Source organism: Pelobates fuscus, chromosome 1 (genome assembly GCF_036172605.1).
Source record: "Pelobates fuscus isolate aPelFus1 chromosome 1, aPelFus1.pri, whole genome shotgun sequence".
NCBI lineage: Eukaryota > Metazoa > Chordata > Amphibia > Anura > Pelobatidae > Pelobates > Pelobates fuscus.
The window spans coordinates 879,580-901,208 of NC_086317.1; the positions used below are offsets into that span (position 1 = coordinate 879,580).

Below are 21,629 nucleotides of genomic sequence, written 5' to 3' on the forward strand. Positions count from 1 at the left end.
CCTTTATAACACTTCTTATACAGCAGGATCCAGTCTGTGGATTCAGACAGTGTTAGAGAATACAAACACCCCTCGCCCCCCAGTGTGGGTACCCCAGTATTAGGCCCCCCTTTATAACACTTCTTATACAGCAGGATCCAGTCTGTGGATTCAGACAGTGTTAGAGAATACAAACACCCCTCGCCCCCCAGTGTGGGTACCCCAGTATTAGGCCCCCCGTTATAACACTTCTTTTACAGCAGGATTTGTCCACAACGCTTTAAACTGCAGCCTCCTTGTCCGCTAATATTACGACTTCCCGACTGGGCAGATTGACTAGCAGCTGATGGGTAATCGACAGAGAGTTCTGCCCTGCAGGGTGTAGTATTCAAACCCCACAAGCGGGGGAAACAAATCAGTACAGACAGAGAATTAGCTGTTTAACACGTTCTGCACAGATTATGTAACAGAGATATCCAGCCATAACAGTCACTATGGCAACAACAGTACCACCTATAACAGTCACTATGGCAACAACAGTACCACCTATAACAGTCACTATGGCAACAACAGTACCACCTATAACAGTCACTATGGCAACAACAGTACCACCTATAACAGTCACTATGGTGTAACGGACCGTTTCAGCATACAAGGGGAAAAATGCGTTTAGGCGATAATCCCCTTTTCCATAGACAGGCACAGCTACTGCAGAACATCAGAACTCACGAGCTGGATACGAAATACACTCCGAACTGGAACAGCTGAACAAGAAAAGCATACAATCGGCTTACACTCTTGGCAGTCAGCTTACAATCCAATCCCCCCCAAGAACGAGACGACACTTCATTTTGAGGGTTAAGCAGGAACTCAAGACTGGGACACCCAGTCTGGCTTTTATTACCAACAAGTACATACAGGACACTCCCAGGGGGAGGATGAAATTAACCAATCACATGGATGTACCTCCCACACATTTCCTCCCCTTAGATTAACACTTAACACAATTATACTGTACACCTTTTTCCCCAATTCCTGGATGTACCCCAAATACATATGCTACACCTCCAAAACAGGTATCCCCTGATAGCCCTTATTCAGGGGGACAACATATGCAAGAATCAGCCCATTCGGATAAACGGTTCGGGAGTTATGGGACTTTAAAGTATTGACCGACCGCATGGGTAAAGTATCCGAAAACAGTTCCATGCATTTTGGCCCTGCGGTCGGTCACAAACAAGGGAACGCAAACAGACGAATTACTTGGGTTATAGAGACTAAGGGGAATTCGCATGAATCCCCTAGTTCGTATGTTTCTTTCTACCGAACGACGGGTCATTCGGTAGTTTCTATACGAAATCCTGGAAGTCTGGAGGTCTCAGCGGTGTTTGCCTAGTCGAGTGTCCGATTTCAGTTCCAGACACTCGACGGCAAAACACCGCTGTTCGGTAGTTTAAGATGGCCGCCGCCACGTGTTTGTTTCCCGAATGGCGGCCACCCAGAGGACAAAGAACACATTACATGATTGCCAATTACCTGTTTGCAACATTGTTGCAAACGGTAATTGGAGGCACACTTAGTCCTGGGTGGTCTGGTTGTTCGGTAGTTTCCTCCATACAATGAATGGAGTGATTCTACCGAACAAGCAGATGAATGCTGACACATATATAACCCAGGTTAACTGCATACAAAAATACATACATGACAGGAAAGTATTAAAGGCAGGATTACTGTACTACGCTCCACAGTCTTAAAGGTACAGTAGTCCCAAAAGTTCCAATATGTCCATCGCTGCTTTTAAAGGGCCAGCAGCAGCAATACAAATTGTTACATGCCCAAATATAGTTTTTAAAGTGCAGCATGTCCAGGGGCCATAGTCAGCGGGCAGGAGGCTAGCAGCCAGGCCTCTCCAGTTCACAGTGGCGAAGCTGGTTTCGCCACATATGGCAACAACAGTACCACCTATAACAGTCACTATGGCAACAACAGTACCACCTATAACAGTCACTATGGCAACAACAGTACCACCTATAACAGTCACTATGGCAACAACAGTACCACCTATAACAGTCACTATGGCAACAACAGTACCACCTATAACAGTCACTATGGCAACAACAGTACCACCTATAACAGTCACTATGGCAACAACAGTACCACCTATAACAGTCACTATGGCAACAGAGATACCCCCCTATAACAGTCGCCCCCCTATAACAGTCGCCCCCCTATAACAGTCGCCCCCCTATAACAGTCGCCCCCCTATAACAGTCGCCCCCCTATAACAGTCGCCCCCCTATAACAGTCGCCCCCCTATAACAGTCGCCCCCCATAACAGTCACCCCCCATAACAGTCACCCCCCATAACAGTCACCCCCCATAACAGTCACCCCCCATAACAGTCACCCCCTATAACAGTCACCCCCTATAACAGTCACCCCCTATAACAGTCACCCCCTATAACAGTCACCCCCTATAACAGTCACCCCCTATAACAGTCACCCCCTATAACAGTTACCCCCTATAACAGTTACCCCCTATAACAGTTACCCCCTATAACAGTTACCCCCTATAACAGTTACCCCCTATAAACAGTTAATATGGTAACAGATACCCCCTATAACAGTCACTATGGTAACAGATACCCCCTATAACAGTTACTATGGTAACAGATACCCCCTATAACAGTTACTATGGTAACAGATACCCCCTATAACAGTTAATATGGTAACAGATACCCCCTATAACAGTCACTATGGTAACAGATACCCCCTATAACAGTCACTATGGTAACAGATACCCCCTATAACAGTCACTATGGTAACAGATACCCCCTATAACAGTCACTATGGTAACAGATACCCCCTATAACAGTCACTATGGTAACAGATACCCCTTATAACAGTTACTATGGTAACAGTTACCCCCTATAACAGTCACTATGGTAACAGATACCCCCTATAACAGTTACTATGGTAACAGTTACCCCCTATAACAGTTACTATGGTAACAGTTACCCCCTATAACAGTTACTATGGTAACAGTTACCCCCTATAACAGTCACTATGGTAACAGTTACCCCCTATAACAGTCACTATGGTAACAGATACCCCCTATAACAGTCATTATGGTAACAGATACCCCCTATAACAGTCATTATGGTAACAGTTACCCCCTATAACAGTCACTATGGTAACAGTTACCCCCTATAACAGTCACTATGGTAACAGTTACCCCCTATAACAGTCACTATGGTAACAGTTACCCCCTATAACAGTCACTATGGTAACAGTTACCCCCTATAACAGTCACTATGGTAACAGTTACCCCCTATAACAGTCACTATGGTAACAGTTACCCCCTATAACAGTCACTATGGTAACAGTTACCCCCTATAACAGTCACTATGGTAACAGTTACCCCCTATAACAGTCACTATGGTAACAGTTACCCCCTATAACAGTCACTATGGTAACAGTTACCCCCTATAACAGTCACTATGGTAACAGTTACCCCCTATAACAGTCACTATGGTAACAGTTACCCCCTATAACAGTCACTATGGTAACAGTTACCCCCTATAACAGTCACTATGGTAACAGTTACCCCCTATAACAGTCACTATGGTAACAGTTACCCCCTATAACAGTCACTATGGTAACAGTTACCCCCTATAACAGTCACTATGGTAACAGTTACCCCCTATAACAGTCACCATGGTAACAGATACCCCCTATAACAGTCACTATGGTAACAGATACCCCCTATAACAGTTACTATGGTAACAGATACCCCCTATAACAGTTACTATGGTAACAGATACCCCCTATAACAGTTACTATGGTAACAGATACCCCCTATAACAGTTACTATGGTAACAGATACCCCCTATAACAGTTACTATGGTAACAGATACCCCCTATAACAGTTACTATGGTAACAGATACCCCCTATAACAGTTACTATGGTAACAGATACCCCCTATAACAGTTACTATGGTAACAGATACCCCCTATAACAGTTACTATGGTAACAGATACCCCCTATAACAGTTACTATGGTAACAGATACCCCCTATAACAGTTACTATGGTAACAGATACCCCCTATAACAGTTACTATGGTAACAGATACCCCCTATAACAGTTACTATGGTAACAGATACCCCCTATAACAGTTACTATGGTAACAGATACCCCCTATAACAGTTACTATGGTAACAGATACCCCCTATAACAGTTACTATGGTAACAGATACCCCCTATAACAGTCACTATGGTAACAGTTACCCCCTATAACAGTCACTATGGTAACAGTTACCCCCTATAACAGTCACTATGGTAACAGTTACCCCCTATAACAGTCACTATGGTAACAGTTACCCCCTATAACAGTCACTATGGTAACAGTTACCCCCTATAACACTCACTATGGTAACAGATACCCCCTATAACAGTCACTATGGTAACAGTTACCCCCTATAACAGTCACTATGGTAACAGTTACCCCCTATAACAGTCACTATGGTAACAGTTACCCCCTATAACAGTCACTATGGTAACAGTTACCCCCTATAACAGTCACTATGGTAACAGTTACCCCCTATAGCAGTTACTATGGTAACAGTTACCCCCTATAACAGTCACCATGGTAACAGTTACACCCTATAACAGTCACCATGGTAACAGTTACCCCCTATAACAGTCACCATGGTAACAGATACCCCCTATAACAGTCACCATGGTAACAGATACCCCCTATAACAGTCACCATGGTAACAGATACCCCCTATAACAGTCACCATGGTAACAGATACCCCCTATAACAGTTACCATGGTAACAGATACCCCCTATAACAGTTACCATGGTAACAGATACCCCCTATAACAGTTACTATGGTAACAGATACCCCCTATAACAGTTACTATGGTAACAGATACCCCCTATAACAGTTACTATGGTAACAGATACCCCCTATAACAGTTACTATGGTAACAGATACCCCCTATAACAGTTACTATGGTAACAGATACCCCCTATAACAGTTACTATGGTAACAGATACCCCCTATAACAGTTACTATGGTAACAGATACCCCCTATAACAGTTACTATGGTAACAGATACCCCCTATAGCAGTTACTATGGTAACGGATACCCCCTATAGCAGTTACTATGGTAACAGATACCCCCTATAACAGTCACTATGGTAACAGTTACCCCCTATAACAGTCACCATGGTAACAGATACCCCCTATAACAGTCACCATGGTAACAGATACCCCCTATAACAGTCACCATGGTAACAGATACCCCCTATAACAGTCACCATGGTAACAGATACCCCCTATAACAGTTACCATGGTAACAGATACCCCCTATAACAGTTACCATGGTAACAGATACCCCCTATAACAGTTACTATGGTAACAGATACCCCCTATAACAGTTACTATGGTAACAGATACCCCCTATAACAGTTACTATGGTAACAGATACCCCCTATAACAGTTACTATGGTAACAGATACCCCCTATAACAGTTACTATGGTAACAGATACCCCCTATAACAGTTACTATGGTAACAGATACCCCCTATAACAGTTACTATGGTAACAGATACCCCCTATAACAGTTACTATGGTAACAGATACCCCCTATAGCAGTTACTATGGTAACGGATACCCCCTATAGCAGTTACTATGGTAACAGATACCCCCTATAACAGTCACTATGGTAACAGTTACCCCCTATAGCAGTTACTATGGTAACAGATACCCCCTATAACAGTTACTATGGTAACGGTTACCCCGTGGTGCCCCCCAGCAGCCCGCTGCCCCCGGTGACGCTCAGTCTCCCCGCTCTCAGTCTCAGCATTGCTGCCGGTGTCGGTCCTCGTGTTTCCGGTTACCGTCGCCCTTTTATGACGTCACATTCACTTCCGGACACGTGACCGAGCGCAGAGTCAGGGTCAACATGGCGACCACAGGGCGAGCACTGCGGGGGGTGAGAGCCGGGTGACGTCACGGGGCAGCGAGTGGCTGGGGATGACGTCACGGGGCAGTGAGTGGCTGGGGATGATGTCACGGGGCAGTGAGTGGCTGGGGATGACGTCACGGGGCAGTGAGTGGCTGGGGATGATGTCACGGGGCAGCGAGTGGCTGGGGATGATGTCACGGGGCAGCGAGTGGCTGGGGATGATGTCACGGGGCAGCGAGTGGCTGGGGATGATGTCACGGGGCAGCGAGTGGCTGGGGATGATGTCACGGGGCAGCGAGTGGCTGGGGATGATGTCACGGGGCAGCGAGTGGCTGGGGATGACGTCACGGGGCAGCGAGTGGCTGGGGATGACGTCACGGGGCAGCGAGTGGCTGGGGATGATGTCACGGGGCAGCGAGTGGCTGGGGATGATGTCACGGGGCAGCGAGTGGCTGGGGATGATGTCACGGGGCAGCGAGTGGCTGGGGATGATGTCACGGGGCAGTGAGTGGCTGGGGATGACGTCACGGGGCAGTGAGTGGCTGGGGATGATGTCACGGGGCAGCGAGTGGCTGGGGGTGACGTCACGGGGCAGCGAGTGGCTGGGGATGACGTCACGGGGCAGTGAGTGGCTGGGGATGATGTCACGGGGCAGCGAGTGGCTGGGGATGATGTCACGGGGCAGCGAGTGGCTGGGGATGATGTCACGGGGCAGCGAGTGGCTGGGGATGATGTCACGGGGCAGCGAGTGGCTGGGGATGATGTCACGGGGCAGCGAGTGGCTGGGGATGATGTCACGGGGCAGCGAGTGGCTGGGGATGATGTCACGGGGCAGCGAGTGGCTGGGGATGATGTCACGGGGCAGCGAGTGGCTGGGGATGATGTCACGGGGCAGCGAGTGGCTGGGGATGATGTCACGGGGCAGTGAGTGGCTGGGGATGATGTCACGGGGCAGTGAGTGGCTGGGGATGACGTCACGGGGCAGTGAGTGGCTGGGGATGATGTCACGGGGCAGCGAGTGGCAGGGGATGATGTCACGGGGCAGTGAGTGGCTGGGGATGACGTCACGGGGCAGCGAGTGGCTGGGGATGACGTCACTGGGCAGCGAGTGGCTGGGGATGACGTCACGGGGCAGCGAGTGGCTGGGGATGACGTCACGGGGCAGTGAGTGGCTGGGGATGATGTCACGGGGCAGCGAGTGGCAGGGGATGACGTCACGGGGCAGTGAGTGGCTGGGGATGACGTCACGGGGCAGTGAGTGGCTGGGGATGATGTCACGGGGCAGCGAGTGGCAGGGGATGATGTCACGGGGCAGCGAGTGGCTGGGGATGACGTCACGGGGCAGCGAGTGGCTGGGGATGATGTCACTGGGCAGTGAGTGGCTGGGGATGACGTCACGGGGCAGTGAGTGGCTGGGGATGATGTCACGGGGCAGCGAGTGGCTGGGGATGATGTCACGGGGCAGTGAGTGGCTGGGGATGATGTCACGGGGCAGTGAGTGGCTGGGGATGATGTCACGGGGCAGTGAGTGGCTGGGGATGATGTCACGGGGCAGCGAGTGGCTGGGGATGATGTCACGGGGCAGCGAGTGGCTGGGGATGACGTCACGGGGCAGTGAGTGGCTGGGGATGATGTCACGGGGCAGCGAGTGGCAGGGGATGATGTCACGGGGCAGTGAGTGGCTGGGGATGACGTCACGGGGCAGCGAGTGGCTGGGGATGATGTCACTGGGCAGCGAGTGGCTGGGGATGACGTCACGGGGCAGTGAGTGGCTGGGGATGATGTCACGGGGCAGCGAGTGGCAGGGGATGATGTCACGGGGCAGCGAGTGGCTGGGGATGATGTCACGGGGCAGCGAGTGGCTGGGGATGACGTCACGGGGCAGTGAGTGGCTGGGGATGATGTCACGGGGCAGCGAGTGGCAGGGGATGATGTCACGGGGCAGTGAGTGGCTGGGGATGATGTCACGGGGCAGTGAGTGGCTGGGGATGACGTCACGGGGCAGTGAGTGGCTGGGGATGACGTCACGGGGCAGTGAGTGGCTGGGGATGATGTCACGGGGCAGCGAGTGGCAGGGGATGATGTCACGGGGCAGCGAGTGGCTGGGGATGACGTCACGGGGCAGTGAGTGGCTGGGGATGATGTCACGGGGCAGCGAGTGGCAGGGGATGATGTCACGGGGCAGTGAGTGGCTGGGGATGACGTCACGGGGCAGCGAGTGGCTGGGGATGATGTCACTGGGCAGCGAGTGGCTGGGGATGACGTCACGGGGCAGTGAGTGGCTGGGGATGATGTCACGGGGCAGCGAGTGGCAGGGGATGGTGTCACGGGGCAGCGAGTGGCTGGGGATGATGTCACGGGGCAGCGAGTGGCTGGGGATGATGTCACGGGGCAGCGAGTGGCTGGGGATGATGTCACGGGGCAGTGAGTGGCTGGGGATGATGTCACGGGGCAGTGAGTGGCTGGGGATGATGTCACGGGGCAGCGAGTGGCAGGGGATGATGTCACGGGGCAGCGAGTGACTGGGGATGATGTCACGGGGCAGCGAGTGACTGGGGATGATGTCACGGGGCAGCGAGTGGCTGGGGATGATGTCACGGGGCAGCGAGTGGCTGGGGATGATGTCACGGGGCAGCGAGTGGCTGGGGATGATGTCATGGGGCAGCGAGTGGCTGGGGATGACGTCACGTGGGCAGTGAGTGGTTGGGGATGATGTCACGGGGCAGCGAGTGGCAGGGGATGATGTCACGGGGCAGCGAGTGGCAGGGGATGATGTCACGGGGCAGCGAGTGGCTGGGGATGAGGTCACGGGGCAGCGAGTGGCTTGGGATGATGTCACGGGGTAGTGAGTGGCTAGGGGCAGTGAGTGGCTGGGGATGACGTCACGGGGCAGCGAGTGGCTGGGGATGATGTCACTGGGCAGTGAGTGGCTGGGGATGATGTCACTGGGCAGTGAGTGGCTGGGGATGACGTCACGGGGCAGTGAGTGGCAGGGGATGACGTCACGGGGCAGTGAGTGGCAGGGGATGACGTCACGGGGCAGTGAGTGGCAGGGGATGACGTCACGGGGCAGTGAGTGGCAGGGGATGACGTCACGGGGCAGTGAGTGGCAGGGGATGACGTCACGGGGCAGTGAGTGGCAGGGGATGACGTCACGGGGCAGTGAGTGGCTGGGGATGACGTCACGGGGCAGTGAGTGGCTGGGGATGACGTCACAGGGCAGTGAGTGGCTGGGGATGACGTCACGGGGCAGTGAGTGGCTGGGGATGACGTCACGGGGCAGTGAGTGGCAGGGGATGACGTCACTGGGCAGTGAGTGGTAGAAGGATGACGTCACGTGGGCAGCGAGTGGCTGGGGATGACGTCACGGGGCAGCGAGTGGCTGGGGATGACGTCACGGGGCAGCGAGTGGCTGGGGATGACGTCACGGGGCAGCGAGTGGCTGGGGATGATGTCACAGGGCAGCGAGTGGCTGGGGATGATGTCACGGGGCAGCGAGTGGCTGGGGATGATGTCACGGGGCAGCGAGTGGCAGGGGGTGATGTCACGGGGCAGCGAGTGGCAGGGGATGATGTCACGGGGCAGTGAGTGGCAGGGAATGATGTCACGGGGCAGTGAGTGGCAGGGGATGAAGTCACGGGGCAGTGAGTGGCTGTGGATGACGTCACTGGGCAGTGAGTTGCAAGGATGATGTCACGGGGCAGTGAGTGGTAGAAGGATGATGTCACGGGGCAGCGAGTGGCTGGGGATGATGTCACGGGGCAGCGAGTGGCTGGGGATGATGTCACGGGGCAGCGAGTTGCAGGGGATGATGTCACGGGGCAGCGAGTGGCAGGGGATGATGTCACGGGGCAGCGAGTGGCAGGGGATGATGTCACGGGGCAGCGAGTGGCAGGGGATGATGTCACGGGGCAGTGAGTGGCAGGGGATGATGTCACGGGGCAGTGAGTGGCAGGGGATGAAGTCACGGGGCAGTGAATTGCTGGGGATGACGTCACTGGGCAGTGAGTGGTAGAAGGATGATGTCACGGGGCAGTGAGTGGTAGAAGGATGATGTCACGGGGCAGTGTGTGGCTCGGGATGACGTCACGGGGCAGTGAGTGGTAGAAGGATGATGTCACAGGGCAGTGAGTGGTAAAGAGATGATGTCACGGGCAGTGAGTGGTAGAAGGATGATTTCACCGGGCAGTGAGTGGCTGGGGATGATGTCACGGGGCAGTGAGTGGCTAGGGATGATGTCACGGGGCAGTGAGTTGCTGGGGATGATGTCACAGGGCAGTGAGTGGTAGAAGGATGATGTGACGGGGCAGTGAGTGACAGGGGATGATGTCACGGGGCAGTGAGTGGTAGACGGATGATGTCACGGGGCAGTGAGTGGCTGGGGATGATGTCACGGGGCAGTGAGTGGCTGGGGATGATGTCACAGGGCAGTGAGTGGCTAGGGATGATGTCACGGGGCAGTGAGTGGCTAGGGATGATGTCACGGGGCAGTGAGTGGCTGGGGATTATGTCACGGGGCAGTGAGTGGCAGAGGGATGACATCACGGGCAAGCGTATTGTGAACCTAGTGATGTTGTATTTATCCAACAGGTTTTCCGGTTGAAGATGCTTGGTGTGAGATTATTCCATTTGCAGAGGACAGGTGAGACCAAAGTTTTTAAATAAATAAATAGACGTCAGTGAAGGTGCAGTTAATTTATTGGGGCATATTCATTAAAAAGCCAATTGTAAAGAATTGAAATTACAGGCTAAAGCTGTCAAGTTGTGTTTACATGATGTCTATTTTGACATACAAGCAGTTTAGGTAAGAGAATCGAGTGAAACCTGTATTTGTATAATATGAATTCTAAAGAATTATCCTGGCTTGAAGAAGCCCGGATTCTACCATGGGAAGGTCACTTATAGCTAGGCTGCGATAACTCCAATGAGGTGTTGGTCAAAGAAACATTAAGTGCATCTGTTTTTGTCTTAGGTAACGCAGCTTCTCAAACTGGAGGCAGCAAGACTCTGGTCTCATTCCCAGTGAAGTTCTCGTCCGGCTCCAAGGATTCAGTGAAAGGTGAGGACAAAAGTCAAAGTGTCCCACCTCCTCTGTCTACTCCAATGAAACCTATCGAGGAAGGTGTGGGCCTGGTGAAGGTCTTGGAGAAAAATGACTCAGACAGGGTTGTGCAGGCAGGAGATGAGGTGAAGAACAGAGAAATTGGGTCAAATCAGGAAGAACATTCATCTTCTTCTTCCTCCAGTTCTGATTCTGACTCTGATTCAGAAAGCGAGGAATCTGACCCTCAAAACGGGAAGCCTGCAAGATCTGGAAGCTACACAGTGGGTGAAAATGGAGACGTTGCAGGATGGTCCCATCAATCTATTCCAGAGAATCCAGCAAATAATGCGGGGTCTCCTGCAGCTTCAAAAGATGATAAATTGAAGGTGCCTATCCCAGAGAATATTTGGAAAGAGAAACAGTCTACACCCCTAATTCCAAACACTTTAGGGGATGTATATCCTACATCTTCAATACAAAATACCCAAGGGGGCAAACAAACTTTGCCTCCAATTCCAAACACTGTAGGGGATGTACATCCTACACCTTCAATACAGAATACCCAAGGGGGCAAACAAGCTTCACCTCCGATTCCAAACACCCTAGGGGATGTACAACCTTTGCCTTCAATACAGAATACCCAAGGGGGCAAACAAACGTCCCCTCCAGTTCCAAATACTCTAGGGGATGTATATCCTTCACCTCTAAGCACAGAGAAAGATGCACAAATAAATCCGAGACCAGCTGACAATGTTCTGCCTATTGAGGAAGAAGCAAGTATTCCTGTAGAGGATGAGAAGCTTCCGAGTGGACGGTCACCTTCAGTGGAGACTAGAGCGGAGTTTGATAAGACCCCAGTGCTTGAAGAGCAAGTGTGTGATGAACCTCAAACAGCAGCCAGACAGGAGCCTGAAACATCATGTGAGCAGTGATCTGTAGGAATTATTCCCCTGCCCCCCTCTCTGCCTTACCTTAGAAGAGGGGTGACGAACCTTCGGCCCTCCAGATGTTTTGGACTACATCTCCTATATGTAGCCATCAAGCCATAATGCTGGCAAAGCATCAAGGGAGATGTAGTCCAAAACATCTGAAAGGGCCAAATGTTCCCCACCCCTGCCTTAGAAGATTCTTCTTTAATCCAGTGTGTCTCAGCCTGTGTCACGCGCACTGTGTTGCATTGCTAGGGATCAGTAGTTGTAGGAAGCCAAGATAAGGTTTAGAAACATTGGTCTTATTAAATCCTTGGTACGCCCCCCTGGCTTTTCTAAATATAGCTCGCTGTCATGTTGCTCCCCTGCTTTATGTCACCGCTGTCCTGTCTCTCTCCTGCTTTATGTCACCGCTGTCCTGTCTCTCTCCTGCTTTATGTCACCGCTGTCGTGTCTCTCTCCTGCTTTATGTCACCGCTGTCGTGTCTCTCTCCTGCTTTATGCACCGCTGTCGTTTCTCTCTCCTGCTTTATGTCACCGCTGTCGTTTCTCTCTCCTGCTTTATGTCACCGCTGTCGTGTCTCTCTCCTGCTTTATGTCACCGCTGTCGTGTCTCTCTCCTGCTTTATGTCACCGCTGTCGTGTCTCTCTCCTGCTTTATGTCACCGCTGTCGTGTCTCTCTCCTGCTTTATGTCACCGCTGTTGTGTCTCTCTCCTGCTTTATGTCACCGCTGTTGTGTCGACTTTCCTGGTTTATGTCACCGCTGTCGTCTCTCTCTCCTGCTTTATGTCACCGCTGTCGTCTCTCTCCTGGTTTATATCACCGCTGTCGTCTCTCTCCTGCTTTATGTCACCGCTGTCGTGTCTCTCTCCTGCTTTATGTCACCGCTGTTGTGTCGACTTTCCTGGTTTATGTCACCGCTGTCGTCTCTCTCTCCTGCTTTATGTCACCGCTGTCGTGTCTCTCTCCTGGTTTATATCACCGCTGTCGTGTCTCTCTCCTGCTTTATGTCACCGCTGTCGCGTCTCTCTCCTGCTTTGTCACCGCTGTCGTGTCTCCTGGTTTATGTCACCGCTGTCATGTCGCCTTTCCTGGTTTATGTCACCGCTGTCATGTCGCCTTTCCTGGTTTATGTCACCGCTGTCGTGTCGCTCTCCTGGTTTATGTCACTGCTGTCGTGTGGCTTTTTCTGGTTTATGTCACCGCTGTCGTGTCTCTCTCCTGCTTTATCTCACCGCTGTTGTGTCGACTTTCCTGGTTTATTTCACCGCTGTCGTGTCTCTCTCCTGCTTTGTCACCGCTGTCGTGTCTCCTGGTTTATGTCACCGCTGTCATGTCGCCTTTCCTGGTTTATGTCACCGCTGTCGTGTCGCTCTCCTGGTTTATGTCACTGCTGTCGTGTTGCCTTTTCTGGTTTATGTCACCGCTGTCGTGTCTCTCTCCTGCTTTATGTCACCGCTGTCGTGTCTCTCATGCTTTATGTCACCGCTGTCGTGTCTCTATCCTGCTTTGTCACCGCTGTCGTGTCTCCTGGTTTATGTCACTGCTGTCGTGTTGCCTTTTCTGGTTTATGTCACTGCTGTCATGTCGCCTTTCCTGGTTTATGTCACCGCTGTCGTGTCGCTCTCCTGGTTTATGTCACCGCTGTCGTGTCTCTCTACTGGTTTATTTCACCGCTGTCGTCTCTCTCTCCTGCTTTATGTCACCGCTGTCGTATCGCTCTCCTGCTTTGTCACCGCTGTCGTGTCTCCTGGTTTATGTCACCGCTGTCGTGTCTCTCTACTGGTTTATTTCACCGCTGTCGTATCGCTCTCCTGCTTTAGGTCACCGCTGTCGTGTCTCTCTCCTGCTTTATGTCACCGCTGTCGTGTCTCTCTCCTGCTTTATGTCACCGCTGTCGTGTCTCTCTCCTGCTTTATGCCACCGCTGTCGTGTCTCTCCTGCTTTATGTCACCGCTGTCGTGTCTCTCTCCTGCTTTATGCCACCGCTGTCGTGTCTCTCATGCTTTATGTCACCGCTGTCGTGTCTCTCTCCTGCTTTGTCACCGCTGTCGTGTCTCCTGGTTTATGTCACTGCTGTCATGTCGCCTTTCCTGGTTTATGTCACCGCTGTCGTGTCGCTCTCCTGGTTTATGTCACCGCTGTCGTCTCTCTCTCCTGCTTTATGTCACCGCTGTCGTATCGCTCTCCTGCTTTATGTCACCGCTGTCCTGGCTTATGGAAGATGCTGTCTACTGATGCTCTTGTGGTTCACACGACACGCTCTATCCTGATGCAGTCATGGTTAACATGGCACTCTCTACCGAGACGCTTATGTGGTTAATCTTGTGCGCTCTCTTCTTGCACAGTGTACTCTGCCGTGCCTCTAACAATTCTCATGGTGCTCTCAGCCCTGACGCTCTAGTGATTCATGCTGCGCAGTCTGCACTCTCGTGGTTCACGCAGGGTCTTGTACATCTGTGTTAAACTTCTAGTAGATCATTATTTTCAAATTTCCAGTATTATTGGGAAATCTATGATTATAAAGATTTGCCCAGCACTAGGCCCTCGTGGTGCCCTTCATGCATGTATTGTAATGACAAACTGCAGATCCCATCAACAGATTAATAGAGCCTCCCAATGAAAACGACTGGAGAAGCAGGATTGACCGAGCAATCTCAGCCGTTACATGGGCCCAGGATAAAGTATATATTTTTTATTTTGTTTGCACATTATTTTCATTATTCCTTAAATAAGAGGCCACCTCTTTTAAGCACCAAAACAACTTTAGGTTATGTAGATTATCATTCCCTAGCTCAATTATCTGTTCTCTAGGTAAGTAAACTGTAATAACTATGTATATATTAAGGGTGATTGGAATATATATAGAGTTCTTTTTTATGTATATACTTTAAAATGGCGTAATATCCTTCTATATCACCCAAAAATATGAATATGCAATCTGACGTTCTTTATAAAAATATATACATTTATTGTACTCCCCACGCAAACAGCGGTACATACGTAAAAAGACTTAACAGATGTTATAGACCAAGATCTTCTGGAGAATAAGTGCCTTGGTCCAGAAAGTCAGGGGACGAGAATGTTGTCCTCTGTCTACTGTACTATTATAAACTGTGACCATATAAGGACACATGTGAAGACCCTCAATTCTCTTATTATACGCTCACATTCCTGCTTTCTCGTGATACAGAATAGCAAATGAGGCATCAATACCTAGTATGAACAATAACATGGAATATGTTCTATTCTACATAAACATATTGCAGTACGTGAAGCTAAAACATTTGAGCTCTTTTTTAGGAAGTGTGTAGAGAGGCTCTGTGAGTGTCAGCCAGGGAGGTGTGACTAGGACTGCATTAACTCCTAAATGGCAGAGAATTGACTCTGCACCATCAAGTTAAAGTTGTTTTGATGTCCCTTCAAGGGAGAAAATAGGCTGGAAGTCCAGAACCAAACTTGATTTGTGAGCAGACTGTTGTCAAGGTTAGATAGTCGGCAGATCAAGCTTCATGTCAAAGGAGGCATGACCGATCACCATAGCTCCTGCTTGTCCATCTTGTATTCTCATTGCGTTTGCAAGGCAACTGATTTATTCCTAATCTAATTCTGGTGCTCTCTCTCACCATCTTCTCTTCACTCCTCTCCTAGTGCCATCACCTGCCGCAGTCTCTGATCTGCCCTCTGATAACTCCAGGTATCAGAACCTGCAGCACTACTCCTACACGCCTTTCACCTTTGTGGATTATGATGTCAGTCTCGCCCAGTTCCGCCTCCCTCAGCCCTCCTCAAGAAGACTGACCCCGCAGCTCTGAGATGTCATGGAGTGTGTAATAATAAATCCTGTAGCTATATGTATAATCTGATCACATGTCTTGTCATTATTACAATGAAACCCATTAACACATGCATTGCGAGGGCTCTGAAAATATCCTGGTTGGGTGTTGGAATATTGTTATAGGGATAACGGCACAGACTATAGCTGAAACTGGAGTAAAAATACTGAAAGTTGCAACCCCCCTATTTTAAGGTACAAAATACACCCTGTACCAAATGATATTTTTCTCATTTACCTAAATAATTGATGTAAATAATAGTCAGCATAATTCTCATGTTTATCAACTATTAAGAGTACAATTCAAATTTTATTGAACAAACCTCCTAATGATAACAGTATTTTTTATAAACATAAACTTACAATGCACTGTTCCAAATTATTACGCACCGTAGGTTTCAAAACACTTTATAGGTTGTAAAGAACTGAAAATTGTCATTTGTTGTGTTTGCAGCATATTTACTGAAATCAAAAGCTATTTCAATCAAACTTATAACAACATTTTAACTTTTTAAACATTTTAACAGGTCACGTTACATTTTAACATAGGACCCCTTATTTGATAGCAGCTTTACAAGTCTTGCATCCATTGAACTTGTGAGTTTTTGGACAGTTTCTGCTTGAATTTGTTTGCAAGATGTCAGAATAGCCTCCCAGAGCTGATGTTTGGATGTAAACTGCCTCCCACCCTCATAGATCTTTTGCTTGAGGATGTCCCAAAGGTTCTCAATAGGATTGAGGTCAGGAGAGGATGGAGGCCACACCATGACTTTCTCTCCTTTTATCCCCATAGCAGCCATTGATGCAGAGGTATTCTTTGCAGCATGAGATGGTGCATTGTCATGCATGAAGATGATTTTATTATGGAAAGCATCGTTCTTTCTTCTGTACCAGGGAAGGAAGTGGTCAGTCAGAAACTCCACATACTTTGCAGAGGTCATCTTTACACCTTCGGGGACCCTAAAGGGGCCAACCAGCTCTCTTCCCATGATTCTGGCCCAAAACATGACTCCACCACCGCCTTGCTGATGTTGCAGCCTTGTTGGAACAGGGTGGCCGTTCACCAACCATCCACTACTCCATCCATCTTGACCATCCAGGGTTGCCACAAATCTCTTAATAGTGCGATGATCACGCTTAAGTTTTCGTGAAATATCTAATGTTTTCATACCTCGTCCAAGGCATTGAACTTTCACTCTTTTCGGCAGCAGAGAGATCCTTTTTCTTCCCCATATTGCATGAAAATGGTGCTCTGCTTAATAATGTGGAATACCCTCCTTTAGTAGTTTTTTCCTTAAATTGGGCTCACCTGGCAATCTAATTATCACAGGTGTCCGAGATTGTTTTCAGTGATCAAAAGAGCCCTGAGACACAATGCCATCCATGAGTTAAACTGAAAAACTAAATATTTAATCTTTGGGACACAAATAGAATTTATATAATAATTTGGAACAGGGTGTAAAGCCGAAACTACATCCGATATAAAAGTGGTTAATTATATTTTACTATTAACATGACGTATCGTCAAGATTTTATTACATAACATCAACAAGGAAACCGGTATATTGAGAGCTGTGCAAAAACGTGCAGGCTAGCCTCTATATAGGGATCGCTCCCCAAATCCCTCAATCCAAAGTGCACAATATATATATTCAAAAAAATGATCTATATACAAGATAGGGTGCCACAATCACATAGATGTAATCTTATTTACCACTCAAAGGATGAATGCATGTAAATTTCTAGAGAAAGAGAAAAAATATATCATAGTATAGTATTTACTAACAAACAAAATGATATTGAAAAAGTTAAAATCACACTCACAAAAGAAATGGCGCAATTAGAAGTATTCCTAAATTGTGCAAGAAAGCATATAAGCCACTCAAAGTTCCCAGGTGCAGCCTTGAATACCTCTCGGTTGACAGGCAGTCCCACCTCCTAAGATTTCCAAATGTTCAATTCTGTAGGAAGGTCCAAGTGATATTCTTTTAACAGAGGTGATGGCTGAAACACTCCTTTGGGAATAGTCGGTGCTCGACCCGTTTCGTCTCAATCGACTTTATCAAGAGCGTAGCGTCCTTCTGTGTTCAGCTTCTTTTTAAGTCTGAATTTCGCGCACGTTTCCTTATCCTGAATGCGCGGGCGACAGTCTGAACGCAATATACGTAATTACGCTCGACTTGTCCCACCGCGCATGCGCAAACAGCATCCTGGAACGCAAAATAACTTTATTGGTGCTGTTCGCAGACAAACAGCACGTCCAGTCACACATCGTATTTGTTAGGGAATATGCCGTCCGCGAGATTGAAGCAGAAGATCGTATATTTTATAACATAATCAAGATATATAAGATAATAAATGGTAATCAACCTTACAATTAAAATGTATTTAATTAAGGACGTTTTGAATAAATGCATTATAAATTAAAAGCAAATTGAGTTAAGAACATACAAATCAAGAACATATATTACATTTGTACATTGTCTAATTAAAAAAATAAGGAGGAGAACACTCGGGAGTAATCCAGGAAATTAACAAGAATAAAAAAATAGTAATTAATGATAAATAATAAAAATAAAGATGAAAAATAAATATATATATATATACGAACAATAAAAATAAATATAAATATATATATATACGAACAATAAAAATAAAATAAAAAAGTGAATGAAAACAGGATCGAATTGAATCTAAAAACCTGAGATAAAACAGTGAAATATACTCAATTAAAAGGCTCAAGCATATATCAAGTGTAAAAAAATTATTAAACCCAATGAAAACTTATTGACTCGAGTATAAGACTAGGGTGGGAAATGCAGTAGCTACTGGTAAATTTCTAAATAAAATTAGATCCTAAAAAAATTATGTTAATTGAATATTTATTTACAGTGTGTGTATATAATGAATGCAGAGTGTGTGTGTGTGTGTGTATAATGAATGCAGAGTGTGTGTGTATACAATTAATGAATGCGGTGTGTGTGTTTGTGTGTGTATATAATGAATGCAGTGTGTGTATATAATAATGAATGCAGTGTGTGTGTATAGAATGAATGCAGAGTGTGTGTATATAATTAATGCAGTGTGTGTGTGTGTGTGTATATATAATTAATGCAGTGTGTGTGTGTGTGTATAATGAATGCAGAGTGTGTGTGTATATAATGAATGCAGAGTGTGTGTGTATAATGAATGCAGTGTGTGTGTGTGTATATAATGAATGCAGTGTGTGTATATAATAATGAATGCAGTGTGTGTGTGTATAGAATGAATGCAGTGTGTGTATATAATAATGAATGCAGTGTGTGTGTGTATATAATGAATGCAGTGTGTGTATATAATAATGAATGCAGTGTGTGTGTATATAATAATGAATGCAGTGTGTGTGTGTATAGAATGAATGCAGAGTGTGTGTATATAATTAATGCAGTGTGTGTGTGTATAATGAATGCAGTGTGTGTGTGTATATAATTAATGCAGAGTGTGTGTATATAATTAATGCAGTGTGTGTGTGTGTGTGTGTGTGTGTATATATAATGAATGCAGTGTGTGTGTGTGTATATAATGAATGCAGTGTGTGTGTGTGTATACTGAATGCAGTGTGTGTGTGTGTGTGTGTGTATATATATAATGAATGCAGTGTGTGTGTGTGTGTATATATATAAGGAATGCAGTGTGTGTGTATATAATTAATGCAGTGTGTGTGTGTGTGTGTGTATATATAATTAATGCAGTGTGTGTGTATAATGAATGCAGTGTGTGTGTGTGTGTATATAATGAATGCAGAGTGTGTGTATATAATTAATGCAGTGTGTGTGTGTTTGTATATATAATGAATGCAGTGTGTGTGTGTGTGTATATAATGAATGCAATGTGTGTGTATATAATGAATGCAGTGTGTGTGTGTGTATATATATAATGAATGCAGTGTGTGTGTGTGTGTATATAATGAATGCAGTGTGTGTGTGTGTGTGTGTGTGTATATAATGAATGCAGTGTGTGTGTGTGTATATATAATGAATGCAGAGTGTGTGTGTATATAATTAATGAATGCAGAGTGTGTGTTTGTGTGAATGCAATGTGTGTGTGTATATTATTATTATTATTATCGCCATTTATATAGCGCCAACAGATTCCGTAGCGCTTTACAATATTATGAGAGGGGATTTAACTATAAATAGGACAGTTACAAATAAACTTACAGGAACAATAGGTAGAAGAGGACCCTGCTCAATCGAGCTTACATTCTATAGGAGGTGGGGTGTAAAACACATTAGGACAGGAAGACTGCATTTAATACCAGAAATGGACACTATGAATATCTATTGATGCCATTCGGGTTGTGCAATGCTCCAGCGGTTTTCCAAGATTTCATTAACGATGTACTCAGGGATTACATTTACTTGTTTGTCTTGGTCTATCTGGATGATATCCTTATTTATTCTCCTGACCTCCAGTCTCACCACGATCACGTTAAACAAGTTCTGCAAACCTTGTTAAAAAAAAACAACTTTATTGTAAATTGGAAAAAATGTATCTTTGACCAGTCTGAAGTACAGTTTTTAGGATATAATATCTCTGCCTCTGGGTTTCAGATGGATCCTAAAAAACTAGAGTCTGTTCTACAGTGGCATTTACCCACTGGGTTGAAAGCCATTCAAAGGTTCATTGGTTTCACCAATTATTTATAAAGGGATTTTCTTCCGTAATTGCTCCCATCACCAATATGACACGCAAGGGGGCTAGTAGTACGATATGGGCTAAGGAGGCAATTGAAGCCTTTGAAACTCTCAAACAGCGGTTTGCCTCCGCCGACATATTGATACATCCTGACACCGGTAAGCCTTTCATACTGGAGGTTGATGCTTCAGAGACAGGGGTAGGGGCAGTTCTCTCCCGGAGGGAGAGCCAGGATACTCCATTGCATCCTTGTGGTTACTACTCTAGAAGGTTGTCTCCTGCTGAGCGCAATTATGATATTGGCAATAGAAAATTGTTGGCCATTATTCTAGCTTCAGTGTGTGTGTGTGTATATAATGAATGCAGTGTGTGTGTGTGTGTGTGTGTGTATATAATGAATGCAGTGTGTGTGTGTATATAATGAATGCAGAGTGTGTGTGTATATAATTAATGCAGAGTGTGTGTTTGTGTGAATGCAATGTGTGTGTGTATATTATTATTATTATCGCCATTTATATAGCGCCAACAGATTCCGTAGCGCTTTACAATATTATGAGAGGGGGGATGTAACTATAAATAGGACAATTACAAATAAACTAACAGGAACAATAGGTTGAAGAGGACCCTGCTCAAACGAGCTTACATTCTATAGGAGGTGGGGTGTAAAACACATTAGGACAGGAATTTGCAATCAAATAAGGTGGGCTGCCCTTTAGGAGAGGGCAAGAGACAGGTATGTGAGGTAGGGGATAGTCTTGGAGGCCATAAGCTTTCCTAAAGAGATGGGTTTTAAGGCACTTCTTAAAGGATTGAAGACTAGGGGAGTGTCTGATGGCGGTAGGCAGGCTATTCCATAGGAAGGGAGCCGCCCGCGAGAAGTCCTGCAAGCGCGAGTTGGCTCTAAGGGTGCGGACAACAGACAGGAGGTGGTCACGGGCAGAGCGGAGAGACCGAGAAGGGACATACCTATGGATCTGTGAGGAGATATAAGAGGGGCTAGAGTTGTTCAGTGCTTTATAGGTGTGAGTTAGTACCTTGAATTGACTCCTATAGCATACAGGAAGCCAATGTATATGATGCAGAGTGTGTGTGTTTGTGTAGTGTGTGTAAACTGGGTGGGGGGGAAGGCATTTTTGTTTTAATATTGTTATTATATTATTATTTTTACCTGGCCAGGGAGGGGGGC

General features: G+C 47.2%; 2 protein-coding genes across 3 annotated transcripts in view; one reads left to right on the top strand and one right to left on the bottom strand.

The window, feature by feature from the left end:
- The window catches only part of WDR4 (WD repeat domain 4), a 40,086-nt gene extending 34,202 nt beyond the window's left edge, over nucleotides 1-5,884 (bottom strand). Inside the window, exon 1 of the mRNA XM_063445526.1 lies at nucleotides 5,787-5,884. Within this exon, the coding sequence (XP_063301596.1) occupies nucleotides 5,787-5,854 (68 nt within the window). The 5' untranslated portion in view covers nucleotides 5,855-5,884. The remainder of the gene's footprint in view (nucleotides 1-5,786) is intronic.
- A 42-nt stretch (nucleotides 5,885-5,926) lies between these two features.
- On the top strand, nucleotides 5,927-15,797 carry NDUFV3 (NADH:ubiquinone oxidoreductase subunit V3). Of its 2 annotated transcripts, XM_063441791.1 has the most exons (4): nucleotides 5,927-5,983; nucleotides 10,547-10,598; nucleotides 10,929-11,015; nucleotides 15,583-15,797. In XM_063441791.1, exons 1-4 carry the CDS (start codon nucleotides 5,954-5,956, stop codon nucleotides 15,744-15,746), a joined length of 333 nt encoding a protein of 110 aa, XP_063297861.1. In that variant the 5' UTR covers nucleotides 5,927-5,953; the 3' UTR covers nucleotides 15,747-15,797. The 2 variants fall into 2 exon arrangements, with proteins under 2 accessions (XP_063297861.1, XP_063297855.1); XM_063441785.1 differs by lacking the exons at nucleotides 5,927-5,983; nucleotides 10,547-10,598; nucleotides 10,929-11,015 and adding an exon at nucleotides 11,022-11,921.
- The last annotated feature ends 5,832 nt before the right edge of the window (nucleotides 15,798-21,629 follow it).

What these genes read in the sequence shown, in the direction of transcription:
- NDUFV3 (XM_063441785.1), top strand. Translation starts at nt 11,060, where the DNA reads ATGAAACCTATCGAGGAAGGTGTGGGCCTGGTGAAGGTCTTGGAGAAA. An exon ending in ACAGGAGCCTGAAACATCAT is followed by an intron (nt 11,922 to 15,582) that starts GTGAGCAGTGAT and finishes CTCCTCTCCTAG; the next exon opens with TGCCATCACCTGCCGCAGTC.